At 28.4% G+C, this 27,800-nt stretch overlaps 2 protein-coding genes across 2 annotated transcripts in view; one reads left to right on the top strand and one right to left on the bottom strand.

The window, feature by feature from the left end:
* Positions 1–526: 526 nt before the first annotated feature.
* Positions 527–8,606, bottom strand: Daxx (Daxx-like protein). The gene is made up of 4 exons (XM_065501663.1): positions 8,233–8,606; positions 4,653–6,503; positions 4,157–4,385; positions 527–4,066 (listed from the first exon to the last, which is right to left on the bottom strand). Exons 1-4 carry the CDS (start codon positions 8,272–8,274, stop codon positions 2,808–2,810), a joined length of 3,381 nt encoding a protein of 1,126 aa, XP_065357735.1. The 5' UTR covers positions 8,275–8,606; the 3' UTR covers positions 527–2,807.
* Positions 8,607–10,562: 1,956 nt separating this feature from the next.
* LOC135950295 (carbohydrate sulfotransferase 4) overlaps positions 10,563–27,800 on the top strand; it is a 109,882-nt gene continuing 92,644 nt past the window's right edge. Inside the window, exon 1 of the mRNA XM_065499841.1 lies at positions 10,563–11,977. Coding sequence (XP_065355913.1) covers positions 10,968–11,977 — 1,010 coding nt within the window. The 5' untranslated portion in view covers positions 10,563–10,967. The remainder of the gene's footprint in view (positions 11,978–27,800) is intronic.

The following is a 27,800-nucleotide window of genomic DNA, read 5'->3' as shown; positions in this document are numbered from 1 at the left end:
TGGAGAATATTTTTTTTTTTATGAAAACAAAATTTTGTTAAAAAAAAAATATTGGTGAACAAATAAAAAAAAATAAAAATATTGAAAAATATTTTTGGTGAAAAAAAAATTTCGTGAAAAAATGTTTGGTGAAACAATTTATGGTGAAAAAAAAAACGTAAAAAAGTCGAGGTAGTCGATATTAAATAGCATCTGAACCAAGACTAACATCAATATGTCGATGTATACAATAAATATTGAAAAAAAAACTGTGGTGAAACAAATTTTATAGAAAAAAATGTTGGTGAGAACATTATTCATTTCAAAAAGTTGTGGTGGAAAAAATTTTATAGAAAAAAATTTTGGTGAGAACATTATTCATTTCAAAAAGGGAAAATTACACCCTGATTCCACAAAAAAAACACAACTTTTTTTTGATTTTTTTTCTTGTGTTTATTGTATAAAAGTGTAAAAAAAAATCAGCGTGTAATTTTCCATTTTTTTTTTTTTGAAATAATATCCTCATTGAAAAACAAAATTCTGGAGAAAAAAAATTTGTTGAACAAAATTTTGGTGAAATCTGAATTTTGTTGAAAACATGATACAACAACATAAGGTACACCCAGTAGAAAATAAATTCTCAATTATACAATTCTTGTAACGTCAAACAAAAGAAAATATAAACAAATATGAAAAAAATTAAAACTCTCCCTAGTGATTCTACCTTCTACAATTATTGTATCATGGTTGAAAACAAATATTAAAGAACAAAATATTTTGGTGAAAAAATATAAAGATATTGAAAAAAAATTTGGTGAAAAAGTATGAAACAAATTTTTAGGTGCCGATTTTTTCGATTTTAAATAGCATCCTCCGTGGCACTTTTCCACTCAAAGACTCCACAGCCTGTCTGGATTTGAACTGGTTTATGTTAAAATAACCTAATTTACAACAAATTTTAAAAGAAAATGTGAATTGTCTAAATATATTCATATTAACGAACTGGTTTCAGCATAATTTTAAATCTCCCAACATAACTATTTTAAGATCTTTATAGAGGTTTTTTTTAAATTTTTCCTTCCCGCCAATAATGATAATAAAAATATTTACACATTTTATAATTTTGTTCTTAATTAATAAAGTAGAAAAGGATTTCTAATTTCCTAAACTCTTTAGACTATAAAACAAATATTTATAATACCGTAATAAAAATAAAATAAATAGCATCCGAACCAAGAATATTAATGTATATCAATCATATTTGTAAGTTATTGCTGCTTGGCTTCGGAATGTTGATTTAATCAGACAGGCGGAGATAAATATAGCGACTCCAATATCTATAACAATTCAGACACTATATATACAGGCCTGTCACACATTTTGTTCGGAATGGTTTCAATTTCATAGTTTTTATTTCGATCGATTTGGTTTTAGGTTCTTTAGATTCCATGTAATTTATTTCAAAAATATTTCATGATTCTGTATTTCTGACTTTAATTTGGCAGAGTTTTTCATATTAAAACAAATGTGAAGGTTTTGGTACAGAAATTGATTAAAAATTTTAGTAAACTAAATAGTTACAAAGAAATATCAATTCCACTTTGACAACTGAAAGTGGTTTCATTCCGAAATAAAGGGCCTTTTCGGAAATGCATCACTGCGCTGCATTTGATGCGCATCTGTGATTAGTTTGCGATGCTGATGCGCAGACAATGCATCAGCCATTTTGGTGATGCTTGTTTGATGGGTTTTTGCGCATCATCTGTTTCACTGTTGCTTTTTAGAACTCAAGACATTTGCAGTGTTGGCAACTTTTGCATTTTAGAACGTACTGCGCATCAGATGCAGCGCAGTGATGCATTTCCGAAAAGGCCCAAATTTTCGTTTTACTTTTTCTAAAGAAGCAAACTACGGAATTAATTCCACTTCCGATCGGAATGGAATTCTGTGACAGGCCTGATACTTTATGGAGTCACAAATGAACAATGTAGAAATTACAAACTTATAAACATAGTGTCATTCTGTTTAAGTGGTCCTAAAGCTAAACTTGCTTTTACAACCTTTTAATAAACAACAAAGTTTAACTGAGCTTTCACAGTTTTTGTTTTAAACTGAAAATAAACGACTGAGTAATTGTAAGTTAAACATTATCTAACCAGAATTTCCTAAATTCAATTGGTTTAATTTACATAAACTAAAATATTGTTGTAGTAAACAAACATAGAAATAAATGTGTAGAAAATTTTGAAACGAACGTTATGAAAAGATGTGATGAATATCGATCGATTTCAAGGCGAAATTATTCAATCAAAGGCATATTCTTTGTATAGCAAAATTAAGCACAGATGACAATTACTAAAAAAATTTAACAGTATTTAGATAAGAAATGTAATACAAATTAATTCAAAAGCACCAACATAATAGTTTAAAGAATTTACAATAAAAAAAATAATAAATCTTTATAGTTTTGAAACAGTTTCGTTACCGAAACCAATTTCCATCATTTGACAAAATAATTTAAAAAACCAATGATTTGTACAACACCAAAACATGTTTCCTACATCACCCCCAAAAAAAATATACATAATAAGTATTATAATATATAATGCAACTCTCACACACTTAAAACAAACTAAATAAACCACAACCGAAAATAGTTAAAAATTGTTGAAATCAAAAAACAAAAAAAAAATTTAGTTTGGAAAAATAAATGAAAACTTACAGTTTCAAAATCAAAAATAAAACTATTGTAAAAACTTCAACAACACCAACCATCAACGTTATTATCATTGTCATCATCGTTTGTGCATGGTTAAATCCAATAAACACTATGATTCCTCATCGGATATAACAATTTCCTCTAAAGATTTATTTGCCGGCGTTGGAGAAGTTAAATCCGTACATAAATTACTACCAACCTCATTTCGATTTATTAATGCTGGATGGTTATTATCAACAACAATAACATCATTATTACTACTATCGGGTTCTAGACTAGATACGTGAACAATTTTCAAATCTGCCGTAGTTGTTGTGGCCGTGGCTGTACACAATTTTGTGGCATTACTATTGTTATTGAGCAGATGATGAGAAGGCGGTGGTGTATCTTTAAGTTTACCGTTTCGCGTAGGCGTTATAGAGGCAGGAGGTATAGGTGATGAAAGTGGAGAGGATGGCAATGAAGATTCTTCAGTAGCAGCTGCTGTATTAATGACATTCTTTGTTGTTGATACCTCTAGATCATTATTGTTGTTGGTTCTAATAAATACACTATCAGTTTCAGAGTTAATTTTTACAATTGTGGAGGCATCCTTAGCCATACAATTTTTCATTGTAACATCTAAACTCAAAATATCATGTGAATTATCATGTATTTCTATACATTCGGTTAATGATTTATCATTATTTGTTGTATCTAAGCTTTTTTCCACAATTTCTAAACTTTCATTTTGTTTACCCGAATCCTGTGTGATATTTGTCTTGTCTTTGTTGGTGTCTATTTCGTTATCCGATTCATTATCGGATACATCGCCATTAGCTAATGTTTCTACTTGTTCATCTAGATTTTCCTCATCATCTTCCTCCTCCTCATCATCTTCATCATCATCATCCTCCTCATCCTCGTTATCCACAACCATTTTATCTACCCCCGAAGTTTCCGTTTCATTTTTACTTTCTTCGGACTTAATTAAAACTGGTTTTTTATCTTCCTCCATCTTCTGATCCTCAATATTTGAGATTTCTGTTGTAGTTTTAGATGTTGTTTCCGCCGTTTCTGTTTCCGTTTCCATTTTAACATTAACTTCTGCTTTAACTTCAGCTTCCGTTGCTACCGCAGAATTTTCTGTTTTTTCAGCCTTTTCTTCTTCCTCCTCGACATCGGGCATGTCTTGTTTGCGCGCAAACTTCTCCAAGATATCATTAATTTTCTTGTGATTTTTAAGATTTTCATTTAATTTTGCCGCCAAAGCCGGATCGGCCTTTGCGGGATCTGCACCATCACCCGCATAGTGGGTAACAGTTTCATATAGGTCGGCTTTACGTCGTGATTGCAATAGCTTGCCCACTTTAATGAAAGCATCTTCAGCTGTTTCAAATAAATCATTAAAAAAAATTAAATAAATACATCAATTAAAATAGTTAAAATTAATGTTTTGTTTGTGTAATATCACCTCACCTATATTTTTCATTTCAAAGTTAACTAAACCCAAACTATAGGTACGATTACAGTGTTCCAGCATACGCAAAACATCATAATAATCGGGAAATTCCTTTGTGCGATTGATAAACGCCTGCAGGGTCTTATTAAACTGTGGTATACGTGTCTCATTGAATTTTATGGGTTTCTTAACTAAACGATGGGCATTTTTACTCTCTCCCGTTAGATCACAAATTTTTTCATAGATCTGGAAAATAAAGGAGAACATTTTCAGGATTTTGTTAAATATGTAAAGGGTCTATTTTAGTACAAATGCTAATTGTTGAGAACATTAAAATTTGTATGTCCATGGAAAGCAGGTATTTTTTATTTTTTTATCGAAATTTTTCATTTCGTCTCTTACATATTCTTTTTGTTTTAGTCTTCTATCTTAATCTCTTTGTCATCCACCATTAAACTTTCCAAAATATCTGTTCACTCTATTAAAACTAAACTACTTGCAATAGTCACTCACCTGGCAAGCTCTTTTCTTAAAACGTTCCACTTGCAGAAAACTCGAATCATCATCGTCCCAATCAACTTCGGCCTGTTCCAAAACCTCAATACGTTTGGTTAAAACATACAGGGCCCTATTTAATTTCTTTATTTGTTCATCTAACTTTTTATTGCCGGTCGATGCTGTGGCCGTGGCTGAAATATTAGCCGCTGATGTGGACGAAGTCGATGACGAAGTGGCAGGAACATTAGATTCACTAGTCGTTGTATTTTTTGCCGAATTTTTCTCTGTTGCTGGACTTTCTGCACTACTATTATTATTAGTGGCAGCTGATGCGGATGTTGTGGTTTCTGTTGCATTAATGGCTGCCGCTGCAGTTGCCTCCTCCACCAGTCTGGCCTTACGCCGTACCTTAAGTTCCTCCACAATTGTCTTAAGATTTAAATAAACCAAATCCGGCTTAGCCTTTATTGATTCCACAACCTTGTGTATGCTTTTCCGAAAACTTTTCGATTTTACAAAATCACTGTGTACCTCATAATAGTATTTTATCAATCTTGATTTGATTAATTTCTCCATATCTTTGGAGGGATCTGCTTCGCGACAGACTTTAATCAGTTCTTCGTATTCCGGTTCTAGCGGTGGCTTAGGTGGTGGTTTGTCGGGCTTTTTATCGGGTTTTGTAGTGTTAGCCTCGCCATTTATTTGTTGTTTTTGCTGTTCGGGTGTATTAACCAAATCTACAATTTCGGTCGGCTTGATGGGTGTTGTTGTTATGTTCTTTACTTTATCCGGTGAATGTGTCAAATCTAATACAGTGTCACAATCTTTACGTATATTGTGATGATTGGTGGGAGTTGTTAGATTGATGACATCTGGCGATTTTCGAGATTTTGGTGTAGTAGGCGATGTCATGGGAGTGTGATGTCTGGACGATGAGGCTGATATTGATTTCGGCGATTCTGTAGAGGGTGGCAACATTTCAATGACCACGTCATTACTAAGTGATATGGGAGTCCTTTGAGATGGTTTGTCGTTTTGTTTGTGTCTCTGCCAACTTTCATCAGAAGATTTCAAAAGGGTAGTGGGCTTAATTCTGCGGGAATTTCTGTCTGCCCGACCGGGCTGGGGCGAAGGCGTTAACTGGGGTGAGGGTGTTTTGGGTGCAGAGGAGGCTGGCGAAGCGGCAGGTGATGGCGTAGTAGTAGTGGCTGTTGGTCTATTAAAGGGTAAATGTATTTTGAAATTATTGTTAATATTGTTCTGATTAGGATTTGGATGAGCTGTAATTGTGGTGTTGGGTGGCAGACCAGATGATATTAAATGAGGATTTATCATAAGCTGTTCATTTAGGCCCATAAAGGCGCCCAGGTTATGAGGCGGTGTGGCCATAAGTTGTAAGGGTGGTGTGGCACCGGCGGCAGCCATTGAATGCACACCAGTTATCATTGGCATTATGGGCGGTAGAGGAGCAACTGTGGTGGCCGCTTTAGCCGGTGAAGAATTTGTCATAGTAGCAAAGTTTTTAGCGGTCAACCGCTGCATTGATTGCGGTGGTGTGGGAGTTTTTCTCTTTCTTTGATTCAATCCTGGTGCCTGTAGTCCCTTGGGTGGTGTGGGTGTCTGTCGTTCATCGTTTATGATGCTATTAAGGGCAATAAATGATGCTGCCAAGGAGGATGTATTTAACGATTGCATATTGACACTTTTTGCACCCAGCGATGTAGGGCTAAGACGTGGTGTTATTGTAATGCCACTAGGTATAGCTCTTGGTTTAGCATTTTGACCTTTTGATGATGATGAATTTGTGACTGAAGGATTATAACCATAATCAGTTGTTGATTTGACATTGGCTTTTTTAGGGGGACTCTGAAATTAAATTGAGAATTCAGTAAATTAAAAAAAAATATTTAAGAAATACCATGATACAATAATTTTTTACAAAAACTTAAAACAAATTAATAAACAATTTAAGAAATTGCTAAGTCGGCACTATATTTTTAGAAATTTATAAAAAAAAAAACAGCTAATTTTAGAAAAAGTTCCGCATTCGATATCGAGTAAAGTTTACGTTGTTCTTTATTCGAGATATTGAGGATGAAAAGTTTACATTTTATTACAATTCCGATAGGTGATTCGGGAAACGATTTTCAAAAAACATCTAAATTTCAATAAAAACAACTTTATAAAAATGAAAGACAAAAAAATCATTTTCATTTTCAAAAACATAAAATTTTTGGTATAAAAAACAAATAAATTTAAATTTCTAAAAAAAAAATTCTCAAATTTTGGAAAAATAAAAAACTTTTAACAAAATAAATAAATTTTGAAAAAAAAAATTTCTATAAATTAAAATAAAAATCAGTATCACTCAGAAAATTATTTGAATTATTAATAATGTATACGCTAGCTTTTGATTCTTCAAATAACTCCATTTCATTAATTATTTATTTATTAATGTAAATTATTAAACTTAACATTTACTATTAGAGATTTCATAATATTGTATTTCATTCATCCCTTTTTGTAGTTTCCCACAATAATAATTTGTAGTGTTATCATTTTTTTTATAATAACACATAAACAAAATAAACTCTAATAGACAACCTGTTAATAAAATATAATAATGTCTATTTAACAGTTTTTGTGATAGCGAAACGTAATGTTAAATGTCAAAGTAAAGAAAATAAAATAAAACGCGGGAATTCGCTAAATAACAGAACGCTGTTAAGTCAGTGGAGAGTTTTGTGTAGTCTCCCCACACAATATACATACGTTTAGTGCTACTACTTGGTCTAGATACGTCTATTAAAACTAATTGCGTGTTATTCAATCACAATTTTTTGGTGTAAACTGTACAACAAACTCAAAAGAGTAATTAACAACAATATAAAAGGCAAATACTGCAAAAAAAAAGACGGCCACACTTTAGCACAAAAAAGCCCTCTTTGCATGTGTGTGTTAGATATATGTATAGAAATGCATAGCACACATTTGCACTCTGTTAAGCACACACTCGTACAAACACTAAGAAAACAAGATTTTACATGTTTTGTTTTTATTTAATTTTTGGTTTTTGGAGACTTCTATACAACAACAAAAACGAGACATTAAAAAGAGCGCACACCAAGAGAGACAATTAGTGATGTGGAAATGATTTTTGCAGACTAGATAAAGTAGTCATGTGAAAATTAATTTTGAAACTTATTGGCTCAATTTCACTGCTTAAAACTCTATATTTAATTCAAATTTTAATTAATTTAACTTCATTTAACGCAATTTTATTGTAATGTTTATCTGCTGTCATTATCAATTGTTTTGTTTACGATTTGTTTTGATTTGCAATTCACAACATATCAACACTTGTTTACAGTTGCACACACATTCGTTTTTTCTTTCACATCACTAGTGCTGTGAATTACTCTCTTCGTTTTGCTTTGACTTCAACAGACATAAAAAGTAATCGTTTTTTAGTTTTAGCGCACCTATACCAACATAAATTAAACACAAAAACGGCACACACACACATATTAAGCTTTTTTCCACTTTTTTTGTTCATTCATTTTCTTAAAATTTTTTCATTTTTAATATTTTTTACCTCATCCTCATCGGACGAATCCAGCACAATAATTGAACTCATTTCGACTGTTTCCTGTGTTAATTGCAATTGGAATTGTTTATTCTTTTCACTAACAATTAATTGAATGAAATTGAAGCAGTTTTTTGATTTTCTTAAATTTTCTTTGAAAATTTTTCTTTTGACGGGCGGCACTTATTATTACACACATTCAACCTCTTCTTTTTCACAAAAACTACTACGACGACGACGATTATCTGCATACGAAGTCGAATAATTACGACGAATTGCTATATTTATGATATTTTTTCTTTTAATTTTTCCAACAAATATTCTATTTGTATTTGAGAAGTTGAGAGTAAAAAGCATGTGAGTTGACAATAAAAAATTACTCATTTTGACATACATAATGGGATTTTTTGTTTACAACAGCGATGTATCAATTGCTTTATTAGTCGGTTACTCGATTGTGCAGAAATTGTAGAGTTACCAAATCGAAAAGCTGCGTGATAAGGCAGTAAACTTGATAAGGCAGCTTTATGTACAAAGTGCATTTATAACAAGGTGGTGTCGATAGCACAGCTTATTATTTATGTTGAGCGGCTCTAGCTGTCATATTCACTAGTGTTTGTTGTTGCGCAGACTACATCAAACGTCAAAGCAACAAAAACAACGGGCAGACTTTGACAGCTAAAGCCTCCATAAACAAAAACAAATTGCATGTGGTTTTTGTAAATGTTGTACTTGTAGAATCGACACGGCCTTGTTTATATACAAGCTTTTCTTCTCAATAAGAATTTTGTTGTGTAATAACGGCAGTGCAGTTTGTTTATATTTTTGCCAGTGATGCTAATTAAGACATTTAAAGAAGTCGTAATTGGTAAATATTTTACTTTTATAATAAATGAAGCCTAAACATTTTGAAATTATTGATTTTAAGAACTTTTTCTATTCTTTTTATACCCTTCATTGCCTTTAAATAAATAAAAATTAAACAAATACAAATTTAGTTTCTTTCCACCATTCTTTAACAATTTATTTTTTCATATGAGGTGCATAATCATGTTGAAATTGGTTTCGGAAATAAGAAGTCAATTAAGATATTATATTATATGAATATAAGTGAAGATATTTCACTATTCTTAGTAAATCTTATTAGAAAATATTGATTAAAAATAAAAAGCTGACAAATTCTCGCATTACACCCGTTTTAACATTAGAAATAACGTCGCCAGAATAATGGAACTTTAATTCTAACTTTATGTTTATGTTGTTTTTGCAAATTAAAAACACCATTTTAAAAGAAAAAAAAAACAAATTTGACATTTTATGTTGAACATAACAATTTTAACCAATTATTTTGAAATATATATGCAAATAAATGTTTCTGCGGTCCACACGTGAACATTTGGAGTTAGTAGTAGAATTTGACAGTTGAGTACATTATTATTTCCAAGTTTATGACTCGTGGAGACCCCATATTAGTGCGCACAAACAAATGTCTAATTAAAAATAGTAAATATTTAAAAAAAGTTTGTATATTTTCTATAATGGAACTGTTATCATAATAATTATTTTTGTAAAATATATAATTATGTTAACAAAACTATAAAAACATATAATCAAATCATCATAATAAACAAATTAGATAATTTTATAGAAACACTGTATGAACACATTCCTATAACTTCTAATGTCACTGTCATATTGATAAATTTTATATTGTAGTTTTCTTAATATTTCAGTATAGTCAAGAGATTTTTGGTAATTATTCGAACTTTTTTATTTTTATTATTTTTATCTCCTAATTCAAGGACATGTAAAATTGTTAATGACGTCCTTGGCAAGGTAAAAAATGTATTGCAATTTACCAACTATTTTACAAATGAATTATTACAGAGTAATTATTATAAATTAAATAAAATGAAACAATTTTACTTTCAAATTATTTCATTATAGTACGTATATGTTTCACTGAAGAATTCTTTGAAATTTTTACTAATATTTTTTGGTTTGTTTAATCGACTTTAACAAACACTTTATTGCAAAATTGGTATGAAAATTTATTGAAATTGCTGTTTTAATAATTTAATCATTAAAAAATATGTTATTTTAATGAACATATACGAAATATTATCGTTCATCACAGTAATCATCTTATTAAATAACAAATTTACTGAATTTCTCGAATTCTTTAATATTTCTTAATATACAGTTAAATCTGGCAGCTTTAATTCCTCTTGTAAACAATTGGAATTGTGTAAAAACGGCCATTATTTATGTTTTTGTATTTTGCTTTGTTATCTTCTTTCCTTTCTACAACAATTCATTTTGTTAGTTTGACATTTACACGCAAAGTGGTCGGTTGTGTTTACACGAGAATTTACGCAGAAACAAGTAGTAGTGAACGGGAATTTTAATGAATGAATGAATTTTCTACAATTGTATTCTAATAAGAAAAAAATAATACAAATAAATTCTTGTAAAGGATTCATTTTACAATAAAATGTGTTGATAAGAAAATGTAATGGTAGTTGTTGCTAAAATTTATAATATTAAAACTAAACTACAAGTGAAAATAATCTAGTAAAAATTCTTATGTGAATTTAGTTTCATTTTTAGTTATTTTTTTACGAGAAAATAGGCAAAACAAAAACGAAACACGCAAACAAACCAAAAAAAAAAGCTCCATAACAAAAAATTCCTATAGTTTATTAGATTAACAAAATTAAACAAAAGTTAAGCGAAAACAATTTATGAGTGCCTATGAGGAAACAGATTCAGCGACTGTTTCGCTTTTGACAGGAGTCCAGGTGGTGGTGGAAGCTAACGGCAGCAGTACTAGTGGCATTGTCGGTGGCAGCAGTAAAGTGGTAGCAGCAACAGCGAGGGCTAGATCCCAGCAACGCAGTGGCTTGATAACAAAACGTCGTAAGATGTCGCGTAGAGCAAATCTTATAGGCATTTGTGGCGTTAGTGGCTTGTGCATTCTGTTGCTTATAGCCACCACCCAACATAGACCACTACCCGCCTCGTTAGCCTCTTCGTCGGGCGGTGTGGTAGGTGGTGCCTTAGGTGGCGGTAGTGGCAACCTGGCAGGTGGTGGTGCTAACACCGCATCCGGTGGCTATTCCTCTGCAGGCAATGGTCTTGGTTCAGCCTCCGCATTTACGGGAGAACGTTTTGGTCATGCCGTGCCTCAGCAGACAGCAGTAATGTACAACATGACGGCCACCATTAACGATGTTATCGCCCAACAACGTTCTAAAGTCGTCAGCGAAATGGAGAACTTTGAATATCCGGCCGGACGTTTTGGCGTCGAAGCAGAAAAGCTAGCCGATCTAACACCCGAAACAGAAGGCACTCCCGTACGCAGTATTGTGGTGACCACCTGGCGTTCGGGTTCCACATTCTTGGGTGACATACTAAATAGCATGCCTGGCAATTTCTATCATTATGAACCTCTGCTGGACTTTGGCATCAAACAGATACGTGACCCGGACGACGAAGAGTTGGCCATTAAGAATATAAAAAATTTACTCTACTGTGATTATCACAACGACATGGATGACTATTTGAATTTTGGCAAAAGTCATACCTACTTATTTGAGCACAATGAACGTTTGTGGTCGGTGTGCAAAGAGTTTCCACACTATTGTTGGCGTCCCAAGTTTTTAACACCGTTTTGCAAGCTGTTCCCGTTGCAGAGTATGAAAACGGTTCGATTGCGTTTGAGTACGGCCGAGGCTTTGTTGGAGGATAAAAGGTAAGTTTTAGAGAAAGATTTTTATTTGTACTTTATTTGTACTACACCAATTTTTGCATCAAACGTAGATCTTTAATACTTCAATTTTAGCTACAGTAATATGTCTTTCTGTGCTTTAATTTGAGTTTCAATCGTAGTATTTTAAATATTAAATTTTTGCTTTAATCGTAGGTCTTTAAATACTTAAATTTGAGCTTCAATTGTAGGTCTTTAAATACTCCTATTCTAGCTTCAGTCGTAGATCTTTAAATACTCCGATTCTAGCCTTAATCGTAGATCTTTAAATACTTCGATACTAGCTTCAATCGTAGGTCTTTAAATACTCCGATTCTAGCTTCAATCGTAGGTCTTTCAATAGTCCTATTCTAACTTCAATCGTAATTCTGTAAATACTCCTATTCTAGCTTCAATCGTAGGTCTTTAAATTATCCTATTTTGGCTTCCAACGTAGGTCTTTAAATATTCCAATTTTATTACGGCGTAAAAAATCAAATTTCGTTAAGTTTTTTCCATTTCGTTTAGAAATAAATAGCAAATTCTTTATATTTATAGAATTTCAACAAATATAAATTTAAATTCTTTAAGTTTATTTTGTATTACTGTCTCTTTATATATCTTTGACAAGTTTCTTATGCTAAAAAGGCCTACAATTTGGTCTAGGTCAACTAAACAGAACATTTACTATAAATTTGTTTCTAATTTTGCTTTGCAGTTTAAAATCTATTTTAAAATGTTTGGAAATAAGCCAAATTTTACTGTATACGCGTGTACATAAATCATTTGAAAATAAAAATTTCAATTATTTTTAAAAATATTTTATTTGAGAAAATGGTTTTAATTTGTTAAAGAAATTTAATTAATAAAATTGATTTTGAAATAATGAAATTTTTAACAAAAATATTGGTTTTCGCTAGCAATTTTTTTTTTCATATTGTTCTTTGTTTTTAATTTTAGATATAACTTAAACTTATTGCCTAAAATCCTTAACATTTCCAAGATTTTTATAGATATTTTAATTGATTTATGAAAAAAGCCATTAACATTTCTACAAAGTTATTTTTATATTGTGTGTTAAATTTTTTAAACTTTTATAGCTGAAAAGTAGACAAATAATATTCACTAACAAATAATTTAGCATATAATTGTTAATTATTGCCAGGGCATTAAAATGCAATTAAAGCTTTCATATATGAATATTAAAGTATTAAATTACCTACAATTTTGTATTTTCAAAGAATATTTACATAAATAAGTTGTATTTTAATTGAAGTATTTAAATTGTGTTGGAATTTTTTTGTATTGTAAAGAAATGTGAAAAGCTTTGCAAAAAGAAAGCAAATTAATTAAAGTTACTCTATTCCTAAAGTAATATTTAATTATTATAAGTTATTTTAGACATTTTTCTATTTTTTACCTTCAGTTCTAGTTCAGTTCTAGTTCAGTTCTAGTTCAGTTCTAGTTCAGTTGTAGTTCAGTTCTAGTTCAGTTCTAGTTCAGTTCTAGTTCAGTTCTAGTTCAGTTCTAGTTCAGTTCTAGTTCTAGTTCAGTTCTAGTTCAGTTCTAGTTCAGTTCTAATTCAGTTCTAGTTCAGTTCTAGTTCAGTTCTAGTTCAGTTCTAGTTCAGTTCTAGTTCAGTTCTAGTTCAGTTCTAGTTCAGTTCTAGTTCAGTTCTAGTTCAGTTCTAGTTCAGTTCTAGTTCAGTTCTAGTTCAGTTCTAGTTCATCTAGTTCAGTTCTAGTTCAGTTCTAGTTCAGTTCTAGTTCAGTTCTAGTTCAGTTCTAGTTCAGTTCTAGTTCAGTTCTAGTTCAGTTCTAGTTCAGTTCTAGTTCAGTTCTAGTTCAGTTCTAGTTCAGTTCTAGTTCAGTTCTAGTTCAGTTCTAGTTCAGTTCTAGTTCAGTTCTAGTTCAGTTCTAGTTCAGTTCTAGTTCAGTTCTAGTTCAGTTCTAGTTCAGTTCTAGTTCAGTTCTAGTTCAGTTCTAGTTCAGTTCTAGTTCAGTTCTAGTTCAGTTCTAGTTCAGTTCTAGTTCAGTTCTAGTTCAGTTCTAGTTCAGTTCTAGTTCAGTTCTAGTTCAGTTCTAGTTCAGTTCTAGTTCAGTTCTAGTTCAGTTCTAGTTCAGTTCTAGTTCAGTTCTAGTTCAGTTCTAGTTCAGTTCTAGTTCAGTTCTAGTTCAGTTCTAGTTCAGTTCTAGTTCAGTTCTAGTTCAGTTCTAGTTCAGTTCTAGTTCAGTTCTAGTTCAGTTCTAGTTCAGTTCTAGTTCAGTTCTAGTTCAGTTCTAGTTCAGTTCTAGTTCAGTTCTAGTTCAGTTCTAGTTCAGTTCTAGTTCAGTTCTAGTTCAGTTCTAGTTCAGTTCTAGTTCAGTTCTAGTTCAGTTCTAGTTCAGTTCTAGTTCAGTTCTAGTTCAGTTCTAGTTCAGTTCTAGTTCAGTTCTAGTTCAGTTCTAGTTCAGTTCTAGTTCAGTTCTAGTTCAGTTCTAGTTCAGTTCTAGTTCAGTTCTAGTTCAGTTCTAGTTCAGTTCTAGTTCAGTTCTAGTTCAGTTCTAGTTCAGTTCTAGTTCAGTTCTAGTTCAGTTCTAGTTCAGTTCTAGTTCTAGTTCTAGTTCTAGTTCTAGTTCAGTTCTAGTTCAGTTCTAGTTCAGTTCTAGTTCAGTTCTAGTTCAGTTCTAGTTCAGTTCTAGTTCAGTTCTAGTTCAGTTCTAGTTCAGTTCTAGTTCAGTTCTAGTTCAGTTCTAGTTCAGTTCTAGTTCAGTTCTAGTTCAGTTCTAGTTCAGTTCTAGTTCAGTTCTAGTTCAGTTCTAGTTCAGTTCTAGTTCAGTTCTAGTTCAGTTCTAGTTCAGTTCTAGTTCAGTTCTAGTTCAGTTCTAGTTCAGTTCTAGTTCAGTTCTAGTTCAGTTCTAGTTCAGTTCTAGTTCAGTTCTAGTTCAGTTCTAGTTCAGTTCTAGTTCAGTTCTAGTTCAGTTCTAGTTCAGTTCTAGTTCAGTTCTAGTTCAGTTCTAGTTCAGTTCTAGTTCAGTTCTAGTTCAGTTCTAGTTCAGTTCTAGTTCAGTTCTAGTTCAGTTCTAGTTCAGTTCTAGTTCAGTTCTAGTTCAGTTCTAGTTCAGTTCTAGTTCAGTTCTAGTTCAGTTCTAGTTCAGTTCTAGTTCAGTTCTAGTTCAGTTCTAGTTCAGTTCTAGTTCAGTTCTAGTTCAGTTCTAGTTCAGTTCTAGTTCAGTTCTAGTTCAGTTCTAGTTCAGTTCTAGTTCAGTTCTAGTTCAGTTCTAGTTCAGTTCTAGTTCAGTTCTAGTTCAGTTCTAGTTCAGTTCTAGTTCAGTTCTAGTTCAGTTCTAGTTCAGTTCTAGTTCAGTTCTAGTTCAGTTCTAGTTCAGTTCTAGTTCAGTTCTAGTTCAGTTCTAGTTCAGTTCTAGTTCAGTTCTAGTTCAGTTCTAGTTCAGTTCTAGTTCAGTTCTAGTTCAGTTCTAGTTCAGTTCTAGTTCAGTTCTAGTTCAGTTCTAGTTCAGTTCTAGTTCAGTTCTAGTTCAGTTCTAGTTCAGTTCTAGTTCAGTTCTAGTTCAGTTCTAGTTCAGTTCTAGTTCAGTTCTAGTTCAGTTCTAGTTCAGTTCTAGTTCAGTTCTAGTTCAGTTCTAGTTCAGTTCTAGTTCAGTTCTAGTTCAGTTCTAGTTCAGTTCTAGTTCAGTTCTAGTTCAGTTCTAGTTCAGTTCTAGTTCAGTTCTAGTTCAGTTCTAGTTCAGTTCTAGTTCAGTTCTAGTTCAGTTCTAGTTCAGTTCTAGTTCAGTTCTAGTTCAGTTCTAGTTCAGTTCTAGTTCAGTTCTAGTTCAGTTCTAGTTCAGTTCTAGTTCAGTTCTAGTTCAGTTCTAGTTCAGTTCTAGTTCAGTTCTAGTTCAGTTCTAGTTCAGTTCTAGTTCAGTTCTAGTTCAGTTCTAGTTCAGTTCTAGTTCAGTTCTAGTTCAGTTCTAGTTCAGTTCTAGTTCAGTTCTAGTTCAGTTCTAGTTCAGTTCTAGTTCAGTTCTAGTTCAGTTCTAGTTCAGTTCTAGTTCAGTTCTAGTTCAGTTCTAGTTCAGTTCTAGTTCAGTTCTAGTTCAGTTCTAGTTCAGTTCTAGTTCAGTTCTAGTTCAGTTCTAGTTCAGTTCTAGTTCAGTTCTAGTTCAGTTCTAGTTCAGTTCTAGTTCAGTTCTAGTTCATTGTAAAGATATTTTTGCCAAAATGTAATTTTTCCATTAACTTTAAGCTACTTTGTTTCTACCGAAAATTTACAATACCAACTAGTTCATTTATTTATAAAACACAAACCATCTCTCTTGGCATTTGTTTATCTAACGTACATATGTCTTGGCAATAGATAAGTAAAACTACTTGTGATATTTTCTTATATTTACTGTTTCTGTTGTCTTTTAATTTTTATCACGATGACAGTAAGATGAAAACTGTTGTTGCCTTATTTATTATATGGCTTTTGTTTTTGCACTTTTAAACAAGTGTGTACCTGATTTCCATTTAACCATTAAATCCATTGTTTGTTAACTTGGCCATAAATAAAAGTGTAATTACATAGTAGGTATTTAGTTGACATGAAGAAAGTCTCTGGTGCATAATTTGAATTTGTTTTTCTTTTAATTTTGATTAAGATCAACTTGCAAACAACACTTTCTATTTAACGGATTTTATTATTTAATTTTAAATTAAATACTACTTGTAATACAAGAGCTACTTGAACAATTGATAGATAACTCAATCAACAATGTTTTAACAATAAAATTATTATGTTATAAACCTACTTGCTGTATAAACATCAATATTGACTAAGGGGTTCTGTTCAGTTCCGTTCAGTTGAGGCAGGCCATGGTTTGGGTACATACATTTTTCTTATCAACTTTCTTGTTATCTAATAGTATGGCTTTATTTTTAGAGGTTTTTATAACAATTACTAATTACTTGTGATAAATAATTATTGTCACCATTAATGTTATTATCATTTATTATTGATTTATTATTGATTTTACTCTAATAAAGCAATTTAACCATTAGGCTTTACTACTTTATTGGTTAAAAGTGTGTGTTTGTTCAGCAAATAACTGTGGGAGAATTTTGCTGCCAGTAGATTTTTATCAATAGCAGTATTTTTACTGTTTAAATTCATATTGTATTGTAGAAATAAATAAATATTTGTTTATTTATTTTGTGTTTTATTGTTTTGTCTACCCGCATTTTATTTTTGATACAAATTGTATTATTGCATTTTAATTGCCAGCCTGTTTGTGTGTTCAAATATTGAAACGAAAAATATTTGTTTTAAAATGACAACAAACATTTCGGTTTTGTGTAGTTTTTAAGAATTGAACAGATGGGGTTACAGACAGAAAATTCATCAATTAATATGAAATTGTAAATAAAGAGACTAAGGAGCAAAAGAGTTTTTGTGCCAATTATGTTTTGAAAGTCTATCCAAGTTTTTTTTAAATATTTTAAAGGTTTTTTCCCATTTTTTCACGAAAATAAACCGTAGCTCTATTATAAAGTTTGTAACAACTTAAAGGCATTTAAATATTTATCTACAATATAATAGAAATTATTTCTCTATGCATTTCTTATCTTTGTCGTGTGCCAGTATTTATAACATTATTTTTGTGCCAAATATACACTAAACTTTGTCTTTTTGTACACAGTTGTTATATTTTTATACCCTTCACCTTCGTGAGAAGGGTATATGTATATAAGTTTGTCATTCCGTTTGTAATTTCTACATTTTTCATTTCCGACCCTAGCGGAGTCGATTAAGTCATGTCCGTCTGTCTGTCCGTCTGTCTTCGGGATCCAAATCTTCAATAATTCTGTCAGACATGCTTTCGAGAAATGTCGGTCCACAAATGGCTGAGATATGAGGAAAAAACCAAGACAATCTCGATTTTTGACCTATTTTTGACCTATATCTGGATTACTAAGACATTAATATAGACAATATGGATATCTAATGATAGATATTTCAAAGACATTTGCAACGACGTATATAAGACCATAGTAAGTTGGACCTACAATGGGTCAAAATCGGAAAAAAATTTTGAACCCGAATTTTTTTTCACAAAAAAAAAATTTTAAAAAACAAAAAAAAAATTTTTAAAATTTAAAAAAAAAGTTTTAAAATTTAAAAAAAAAAATTTTAAAATTTTAAAAAAAATAATTAGAAATTTTTTTCCAAAAAATTAAAAAATAAATTTTGTTTACCTAAAAATATTTAAAATTTTTATTTTGAAGTATAATTTGGTGAAGGCTATATAAGATTCGGCACAGCCGAATATAGCACTCTTACTTGTTTTTTATTACAATATTTTGATTATGTGGAGTTATTTTCGGTTCCTGATTTTTATTAATTTTCAAAATGTTAGAATTTTCTAAAATTATTTTTTTTTTAGCAAATAAATCATTATTAACTTTTAAAAGTGCTAAAATGTTAATAAGATTATTAAATAAGAGAATTAAAATGTTTTCAAAATAAATTGATGCCTTTTAAATGTGCTCAAATTTTAGTAGACTTTATTTAATATTACATTTATTTTCTATTAGTTAGATTTTGGACAATTAATCACTAATAAATAAATGTTCAAACAAATCGGTATAGGACATTTTAAAGTGCTCCAATTTCCTTTTGATTTGTTGTTTTAACGTATTCAAAATTTTATTTTTGAATAATAATTAATTTCACACAACGATTTTATGTTTTTGTCAAAAAAAAAATCAATAGAAAATAGTTTTGCTTTAGAAAAATTTTTGATTAATTTTTTTTTTGGAATTTTTAAAATTTTTGCACAAAATTTCGAAAAATAAATCATTATTCATTAATAGAAAAAAAAATTATTTTCGAATTTAAATTTCGAATTAATTTTTACAATGTTCATAATTTTCAAACAAAATAAGTTTGAATTAATTTTTTTTATAAATATTGGCACATAAGGGTGAATGATCCAATATACCAGATGTCACTTTTCGAACTTGACGTTGGATTCAAAAATAGGCAGACTGAAATGTAGCTGGTATTAAAACATAAACAACGACATGCAATATACAATATGCAATGATCGTGCTTTAAATGAAACTAATAGTGAATCGTCTTCACCTAATCTTCAATTCAAGGGCTTCACTTTTTATTTGTAATGTAAATTTAGTTAATTTTTACAATATCCGAAATTTTCGAACATATGTTCGAACTTTAAAAATATAAATTTTATTTAATAAAATTTTCTACCATGAGTTTGAATTATTTAAAAATTGGATTTAGCTAATTAATTTAAGTAAATCTGTTAAAAATGTTAAAATTTATTAGATTTTTTAAATTTTCAAACACAACTTGAAAATTTTCGAAGTTGTTTTTGCCAAACAATTATTTTAAATATATTTTTAAGTTTCTTCATAAATTAAATGCTAGTTATTCGAATATTTGGATTAGGTTGGGACGATTTGTACGTACGATCAAAAAGTAAAAAATCGTATAGCAGAAACGAAATATACAGAAAATTCTAAGACAGTTTTCTCAAGAAACCATAGGTCTAAAATCAAATCCTATCTTGCGCATTTCGTCTTTTATCCAGTAAAAAAAAAAACTATTAAAAAATATACTGAAATATCTCGAAATGGGGGAAATTTCTTTTCGTGAATAAAAATCGACCCACCCTAATATGTATGTATCTCAAATTAAATTTCGAATACCTCTTTTACATTTTAGTTTATTTAAATTTTATTTTTTATCTTTAAAGTGTCTTTAAGTTTTTAAATATATTATTGTTTTGTTTTAAAATACTTTTATTTATTTCAACTTATTTATCTAAATTTAAGTGGCTTTAGTGTGAAATAGCAAAAACTTCACTTGAAGTTAAGGTCATTAAATTTTATTTTATAGTTATTTAAAACTTTCAACTTAAAAAAAAGTACTTAAAGAAATTATTAATTAAGAAAAAAATACAAAATGCTTTCATCAGCACTTGTAAACAAATTATATATGGTTTTAAAACAATAAATATTTTAGATAATTGTAATGAATAAATAAATATTGGTTATAATTGTTGCTGTATACAATTTTGTGAATAAGTTATCACGATTTTTTTAAAAAAAATTAAACAATACATCCGTCATAAGGCCTTTCCTTGCCTTTTATACATACAACTGAAGCTAGTTCAACAAGTGATTAACAATAATAGGCATCAGCTCAGATTTAAGGGAGTAAAAGGGGATTACCCCAATTTTTTAAATAACCAGTTTTTTTTCAATTGACTTCTTGTAAAGTTTTCAAGTCTAATATTTATGAAGCTTACTGGTTTTTTCAATTCTTAGTGGGATACCACACTTTACATAATATTTCTTTTATTTTTGGTTAACATTTAAAAGTGAAATGTTGTTTTATGGTGAAATTGTCTATGTCACATCAAATTAACAAAAAAAAAATTAAATAAAATTCTTCCCAGTATCCAACATACAAACTTAAACTGTGTGTAAATTGTACATATGTATGTATGATGTTGTTTATTTGAATTTAACACATACAATTTATTTTCAATAACCAACAATTGTTGGTGGCAAATTTGCGAAAAAAAAATTTTGCAAAGAAAGTTAAAAAAAACCTCAATACAATAGAAAAATATTACATACGAACAGCACGAGACAGTAATTATTGTTGTTTTATCTATTGTTGTTGGTACATACTATTTATTTATTTATATAGCGCTGTAGCAACAATAAATTACCCTCAAATAAAAATGTTTGTGGGAATTTTTATACCCTTCAATTGTCTACATCTAACGCTGCCTTAGAGGATTCATGGCGGCAATTAATTTGTAAGCAAAATAAAGGTTTCGGTTTTAGCAAACAAATGTTTTAGTTGCACTTACGTAGCCTTTGCAAAGGCAACAGCTAAGGTCTAACATTGATTTGAAACAAGACAGTTAGATTCTTATAAAAGGGAGATACATACAATTTAAATTAGTTTGAGAATAATTTAACAAAATTTTAAATTTAGTTTATATTTTATTAAATGAAAGTTTATTGGCATTTTTGTTTTCAATTTAATACTGCCTTATCATGTCCAAACCGATTCAGTTTCTAATTATTAAGGAAGTTGTCTTAATATTTCTTTTAAATCAAATTATAGCTACATTTCTGTTCTACTTAATAAAAGCTACTTAACAATTATTGTGCGATTTTGACCTTGAGTAAGAAAAAAAAAAACCACAGCAATAAATAGCTTAAGGGGAGATTTTTAAAAATAGCCAACATATTTTTCTTAATTTGAAATAAACAAATGAAAGGCAATACATTAACAAAAAAATCTATAAAAATAAACTTCTTAATAAAACAACAATAAACAATTAAAGAATATAACAAACAAAAAAAGATCAAACTCCTCTAACTAATATTAAGAAACATGATATTTCATTTTATTTCATTTCATTTTATTAAATTAAAAATAAATTTATTTTAGCCTTAAATGAATTCTCTATTTTTTGTAATTTGTGTTTTGTGGCTTTTCTATTTGTGACATATTCCATCATATGTCACTGTCAAATGACATGATGACAAATTTTTTTTTGCTGGTTTCTTTTCTCAGTTATTTAAATCATATAGACATTTTTATCTAACAAATTTGCATTCACAGCAAAATGTATAATTTTATATGATAAACTATAGTATAGGAATTTTTTGCACATTTGTAATTTTTGGCCACATTTAAAGCTGTCAATTATCTTGATATTCATGTGTCTTGTAATATTGCTTCAATTTGTGATAGAATCAACTTAAAAATATTGTGGAAATATATTTTAACAAATTATTTTGTAAGTATTATTGATTATTATAGATTTTTTGTTATGTTCGAAATTTACGAACTTGATTTTGAATTTATTTTAATTTGAAAAAATCTTACATTTAACTTTCAAATATTTATTTTCGAAATTTAGTTGGAATTTTTCGAAATTGATGATTTTAAATAATTTATAAACAAAATTTAACAAAATTTTACAATTCATCAAAAAAAACTTTGTATTTATTTTGAATATATTTATGATTTTTTGTAATTTTTCGAGATTTTCGAACTTAAGTTCGAATTTTTCGAAATTCGATTTTTGGCCAAATAAATATTTTAAAATATAAATTACTTGCTTTTTAAGAATTTATAAGTAAAATTATATTATTTATTATTTTCGAATATTTTTTTTAAATAAAAAAATTTTTATTTTTACAAATTTTTTTTTTATGAAATTAAATTCATTTTTTTTTTTTTATTTTAAAATTTTTTTTTTTAATGAAATTAATTTGTTTAAACCATAAAAGCTTTACATTGATTATAATAGATTTTTATTTTTTTTTTATTTGGAATTTTTCGAAATTGATGATTTATACAATTTATAAGCTAAATTTAAAAATTTATGAATTTTAGGTATTTTTAGACATGTTCGAAATTAAGTTCGAAATTTGATTTTTGGCAAAAACATGATTTTAAACAATTTATAAGCAAAATTTCATTAATTTAAATTTTTTTTAAAAAAAGTTATTTTTTCAAAATTCAATCATTAAATTAATTTGAATAAACTAAAAATGCTATAAATAATTATTTTGATATTTTCTTAATTATTAGCTGTATTCGAAATTTTCGAACTTAAGTTCGCCTTTATTTCAGTTACAATTCATCAAAAAAAAAACTTTGTATTTATTGTTTAATTATTTATTTTGAATATATTTATGATTTTTTGTAATTTTTCGAGATTTTCGAACTTAAGTTCGAATTTTTCGAAATTCGATTTTTGGCCAATTAAATATTTTTAAATATTAATTACCTGCTTTTTAAGAATTTATAAGTAAAATTATATTAAATTTCTCATTATTTTTGAATATTTTTTTTTAAATAAAAAAATTTTTATTTTTACAAAATTTTTTTTACGATATTTACAATTTTTTTTTTAAATGAAATTTGATTAAACCATAAAAGCTTTACATTGATTATAATAGATTTTTTGTTATGTTCGAAATTTACGAACTTGATTTCGAATTTATTTTAATTTGAAAAAATCTTACTATTTAGTTTTGAAATTTATTTGGAATTTTTCGAAATTGATGATTTTAAACAATTTATAAGCAAAATTTAACAATTTATGAATTTTAGGTATTTTTAGACATGTTCGAAATTAAGTTCGAAATTTGATTTTTGGCAAAAACATTTAAATTTTTCAAAAATTTTTTTTTTCAAAATTCAATCATTAAATTAATTTGAATAAACTGAAAATGCTATAAATAATTATTTTGATATTTTCTTAATTATTAGCTATATTCGAAATTTTCGAACTTAAGTTCGCCTTTATTTCAGTTACAATTCATCAAAAAAAACTTTGTATTTATTGTTTAATTATTTATTTTGAATATATTTATGATTTTTTGTAATTTTTCGAGATTTTCGAACATAAGTTCGAATTTTTTCGAAATTCGATTTATGGCCAATTAAATATTTTTAAATATTAATTACTTGCTTTTTAAGAATTTATAAGTAAAATTATATTAAATTTCTCATTATTTTCAAATATTTTTTATAAAATAAAATTTTTTTAACGAAATTAAATTGATTTTTTTTTTATTTTTACAAATTTTTTTTTTAATGAAAATTAAATTTCAAAATTTTAGAAAGTAAGTTCGACTTTATTTTGATTCGAATTAATCTAAAATGGTTGACATTTAATATTTAACCATTAGTTTTCAATGAATTTATGATGTTTTATTCATTTTATGTCATGTTCCGAATTTACTCTAGAATTTTTCGAAATTCTAATTTTGGCTTTAGTCCCATTATCACGCTGAATAGTTATTTTTTTATTTTTAACCTAAAGTTATGCTGTCGTATAAATGGGGCTAAAGCCTTTAATTAACATAAAAACTGAAAATCAAATTTCGAAAAATTCTAGCTTAAGTTCCAAAATTTAAAACATAAATATTAAATGTCAAGCTTTTTGTGAAAGAGGATAATAGTTAACTCATTATTTTCGAAAAATTTTAAAATTTTTTATTAAAGAAAAAAATAAATAATTTGTTCGAACTTAAGTTCGAATTTTTAGAAATTTTCGATCTCAATTTCGAATTTGTTTTATTAAATTAATGAAAAAAAAAATTAATAAAAAATGTATTATTATTCACCTTCGTGAGAAGGGTATATATAATTTCTACATTTTTCATTTCCGACCCTATAAAGTATATATATTCTGGATACTTATAGATAGCGGAGTCGATTAAGCCATGTCCGTCTGTCTGTTGAAATCAATTATCTGAAGACCCCAGATATCTTCGGGATCCAAATCTTCAATTATTCTGTCAGACATGCTTTCGAGAAGTTTGCTATGTAAAATCAGCAAAATCGGTCCATAAATAACGGAGATATGAGCAAAAAACCGGGACAACCTCGATTTTTGACCTATTTTTGATCTATATCTGGATTACTAAGGCGTTAATATAGACAATATGGATATCTAATGATAGATATTTCAAAGTCCATTGCAACGATGTAGATAAGGCTATAGTAAGTTGGACCTACAATGGGTCAAAATTGGGAAAAATATTTTTTAACCCGAATTTTTTTTTCATCAAAAAATTTTTTTGTCATACATTTTTTTCAAAAAAAAAAAAATTTAAAAACTAAAAAAAAAAAATTTAAAAAACTTTTAAAAAAACCTTTTTTTAAAAAAAATTAAAGAACAATTTCAAAAAAAAAAAAAATTTTGAGAAACAATTAAAAAAAAAATTAAATTTTTGTTTACCAAAACTATTTAAAAAAATTTATTTTAAAGTATAATTTGGTGAAGGGTATATAAGATTCGACACAGCCGAATATAGCTCTCTTACTTGTTTTTATAAAATTTTAGTTAGAAATCTTTGACTTTGAGTTATAAGTTATATAAATTAACTAAGTGCTTTGAATCATATTATTTATCACATTATTTTCGAAAAAAATTGGAATTGAAATCAGAATTTTTCGAATATAGAGTTTAAATTTATATTCATCCAGAAGCTTTATTCTAAATTTCTCCAATAAATTGTTTGAAAAATTCAATTTCGAAAACTTAGAACTTAAGTTCGAAAATTTCGAACATGAAAAAAACTCATAAATGATATAAAATATATATATATTTAAAAGTTAATGGTATTTATGTATGATTTTTAAAAATTTTTTGACATACTCGAAATTTTCGAACTTAAGCTCGAATTTGTTTTAAACTAAATTAATCAAAAAAAGCTTTATATTAAATTTTTAATAATTTATTTTATTTTTGAAATGTTGGAAATTTTCGAACTTAATAAAATTTTCAAAAAGTTTACAATATTTTTTTAAAGAAAAATATTTAAAAAATTTGAAAATACAATTAGGATTTTAATTCCTTTTAACCAAAACAACTTTTTGATAAACTTTTAATAGTGTATTTGTCTTGCATTTATGATTTTTAATCATTAAAAGTCATGTTCGAAATTTTCGAACTCTTAGAAACAGTTTGTCATGTTCGAAATTTAAATTCGTATCTGTTTTAATTGCAATTAATAAAAAAAGGTTTATATTAAAATTGTAACTATATATTTAGATTGAATTGTATGGTTTTATATTAAATTTTAGCTATGTTCGAATTTTTCGAAGTTTTTAGATTTTTTTTCTTTATTGATTTTCAATAGGTCATAAAGAACTTTACATTCAACTTTTAACATTTTATTTTGTTTACAATTACGAATTTTATAAATTCTAAATTTTGGAATTTACATTCGAATTTTTTTTAATTCAAATTAATCGAAATTCTACTTTTAAAAATGCATTTTGATTTTATTTGAGATTTTTAATAATTTTTTGTTATATTCGAATTTTTCGAAATTCGCTTTTTGGCAAATAAATTCATAAGTTCGAATATTCGAAATTAGATTTTTTATTGCAATTAAACACATATTAGTAATATGTATGTAGAATTCCTTCCTACGAAATTAAATTGTCCTTATTTATTTTCAATTTCCGTGTTCTTTTACTCCTATTCAACTTTTGGCAACCCCGTTGATCAAGTTGAAAATTCAGTTTCATTTTTCATTATTTTGTGCGAAAAGAAATTAAATAAAACTAGTTTGTTCAACGTAGTTTGCTTTATTTTTTTGTGGACTTGTTACAATTTCAAAGAAAATCATACCGTTTGTTTTTTTGTTTCAGCCAACCAGCTAAAACAACTGCAATAACTGCAAATAAATATGTTGCAAGAATATTATTACAACAACAGTAACAAAAAGACATTAAAATATAAAAAGCATGACTAAAAATGTAATAAAACTAAATAACTGACTGCTTAACAAAACTAAGGAAACTGTGTAGAAATTAAACATAAGTGATGATAAGCATTTAACCAGCTCCATTTTTCTAAGTATTTAAAACGGTAGAACATAAAATTAACCATAATAACAAAACATAATTATGTTTTTGAAATATACCTAGTTCTGGTTCTTTTTTTTGAGGGGGTAATTAATTAAAGGTCATAATATAGCGGCAAAATTTTAGAAACAAACAATGAAACCAAACTTTCTAGATTCCGTAACATAGTGGCCTAAATACAAATTTTATATAGAAATTAAGACACAAATTAATTACAGACAAAAAGTTACCAAAGACTGTATAATAAAACTTCTTTAACTATAAACAATTATTTACATTATTTGAGGTTTTTGGTCATTAAACTAAATGGAGAAGAAAAAGTAAAAGTAGTACAGATTTTAGAAATTGGAGGATTATGTGCCTCCCTCAATCTTTTTAGGATTTGTATTTCCGCTTATACTTGTTCTTATCTGAGAATTAGACAACAGACAAAGAGATATATTATATTATTGCTGAAATTTTCACACAATTTATTTAAATGAGCCAGATGTACATTTTGCCAGTGTTTGCCTTAGACCAACCCACACGCATTTTGGAATATTATTCTCTTTATAATGTGACAAACTCAAAGCACCCACGATTCTTATGTACTGAATATATGAATGAATTTAGTTCAGTTACAACAATTTCAAGTCTAAAGGGTAATTCGGCAGGAAAAGTTATTTCAATTCCTTAAATTTTAAGTAGATTTAGAGTAGAGTTAGAGTAAGAGTAGAGTTAGAGTAAGAGTAGAGTTATAGTAGAGTTAGAGTAGAGTAGAGTTAGAGTAGAGTTAGAGTTAGAGTAGAGTTAGAGTAGAGTTAGAGTAGAGTTAGAGTAGAGTTAGAGTAGAGTTAGAGTAGAGTTAGAGTAGAGTTAGAGTAGAGTTAGAGTAGAGTTAGAGTAGAGTTAGAGTAGAGTTAGAGTAGAGTTAGAGTAGAGTTAGAGTAGAGTTAGAGTAGAGTTAGAGTAGAGTTAGAGTAGAGTTAGAGTAGAGTTAGAGTAGAGTTAGAGTAGAGTTAGAGTAGAGTTAGAGTAGAGTTAGAGTAGAGTTAGAGTAGAGTTAGAGTAGAGTTAGAGTAGAGTTAGAGTAGAGTTAGAGTAGAGTTAGAGTAGAGTTAGAGTAGAGTTAGAGTAGAGTTAGAGTAGAGTTAGAGTAGAGTTAGAGTAGAGTTAGAGTAGAGTTAGAGTAGAGTTAGAGTAGAGTTAGAGTAGAGTTAGAGTAGAGTTAGAGTAGAGTTAGAGTAGAGTTAGAGTAGAGTTAGAGTAGAGTTAGAGTAGAGTTAAGGTACGGTCACACACAGCTAATATTTGACGTTTATCGTCAAATATTTCATTGCCTGAATCTGACCACAAATAAAATTTAGAGCAAACAACAAAACAGATGATTTTAGTCAAACAAAATTATTTGTCGGCAAACAAAATATTTTCTTAATG

This window comes from Calliphora vicina, chromosome 2 (genome assembly GCF_958450345.1).
Source record: "Calliphora vicina chromosome 2, idCalVici1.1, whole genome shotgun sequence".
Taxonomy (NCBI): domain Eukaryota; kingdom Metazoa; phylum Arthropoda; class Insecta; order Diptera; family Calliphoridae; genus Calliphora; species Calliphora vicina.
Note: the sequence above shows the minus strand (reverse complement) of the source record. Positions and strands in the feature narration are given on the sequence as shown.

Coding starts and splice junctions, on each gene's coding strand:
- Daxx (XM_065501663.1), bottom strand. CDS start 8,274: ATGAGTTCAATTATTGTGCTGGATTCGTCCGATGAGGATGAG. Junction 6,504..8,232: donor ATTCGTCCGATGAGGATGAG/GTAAAAAATATT, acceptor ATTTAATTTCAG/AGTCCCCCTAAAAAAGCCAA. Junction 4,386..4,652: donor TTAAGAAAAGAGCTTGCCAG/GTGAGTGACTAT, acceptor TTTATTTTCCAG/ATCTATGAAAAAATTTGTGA.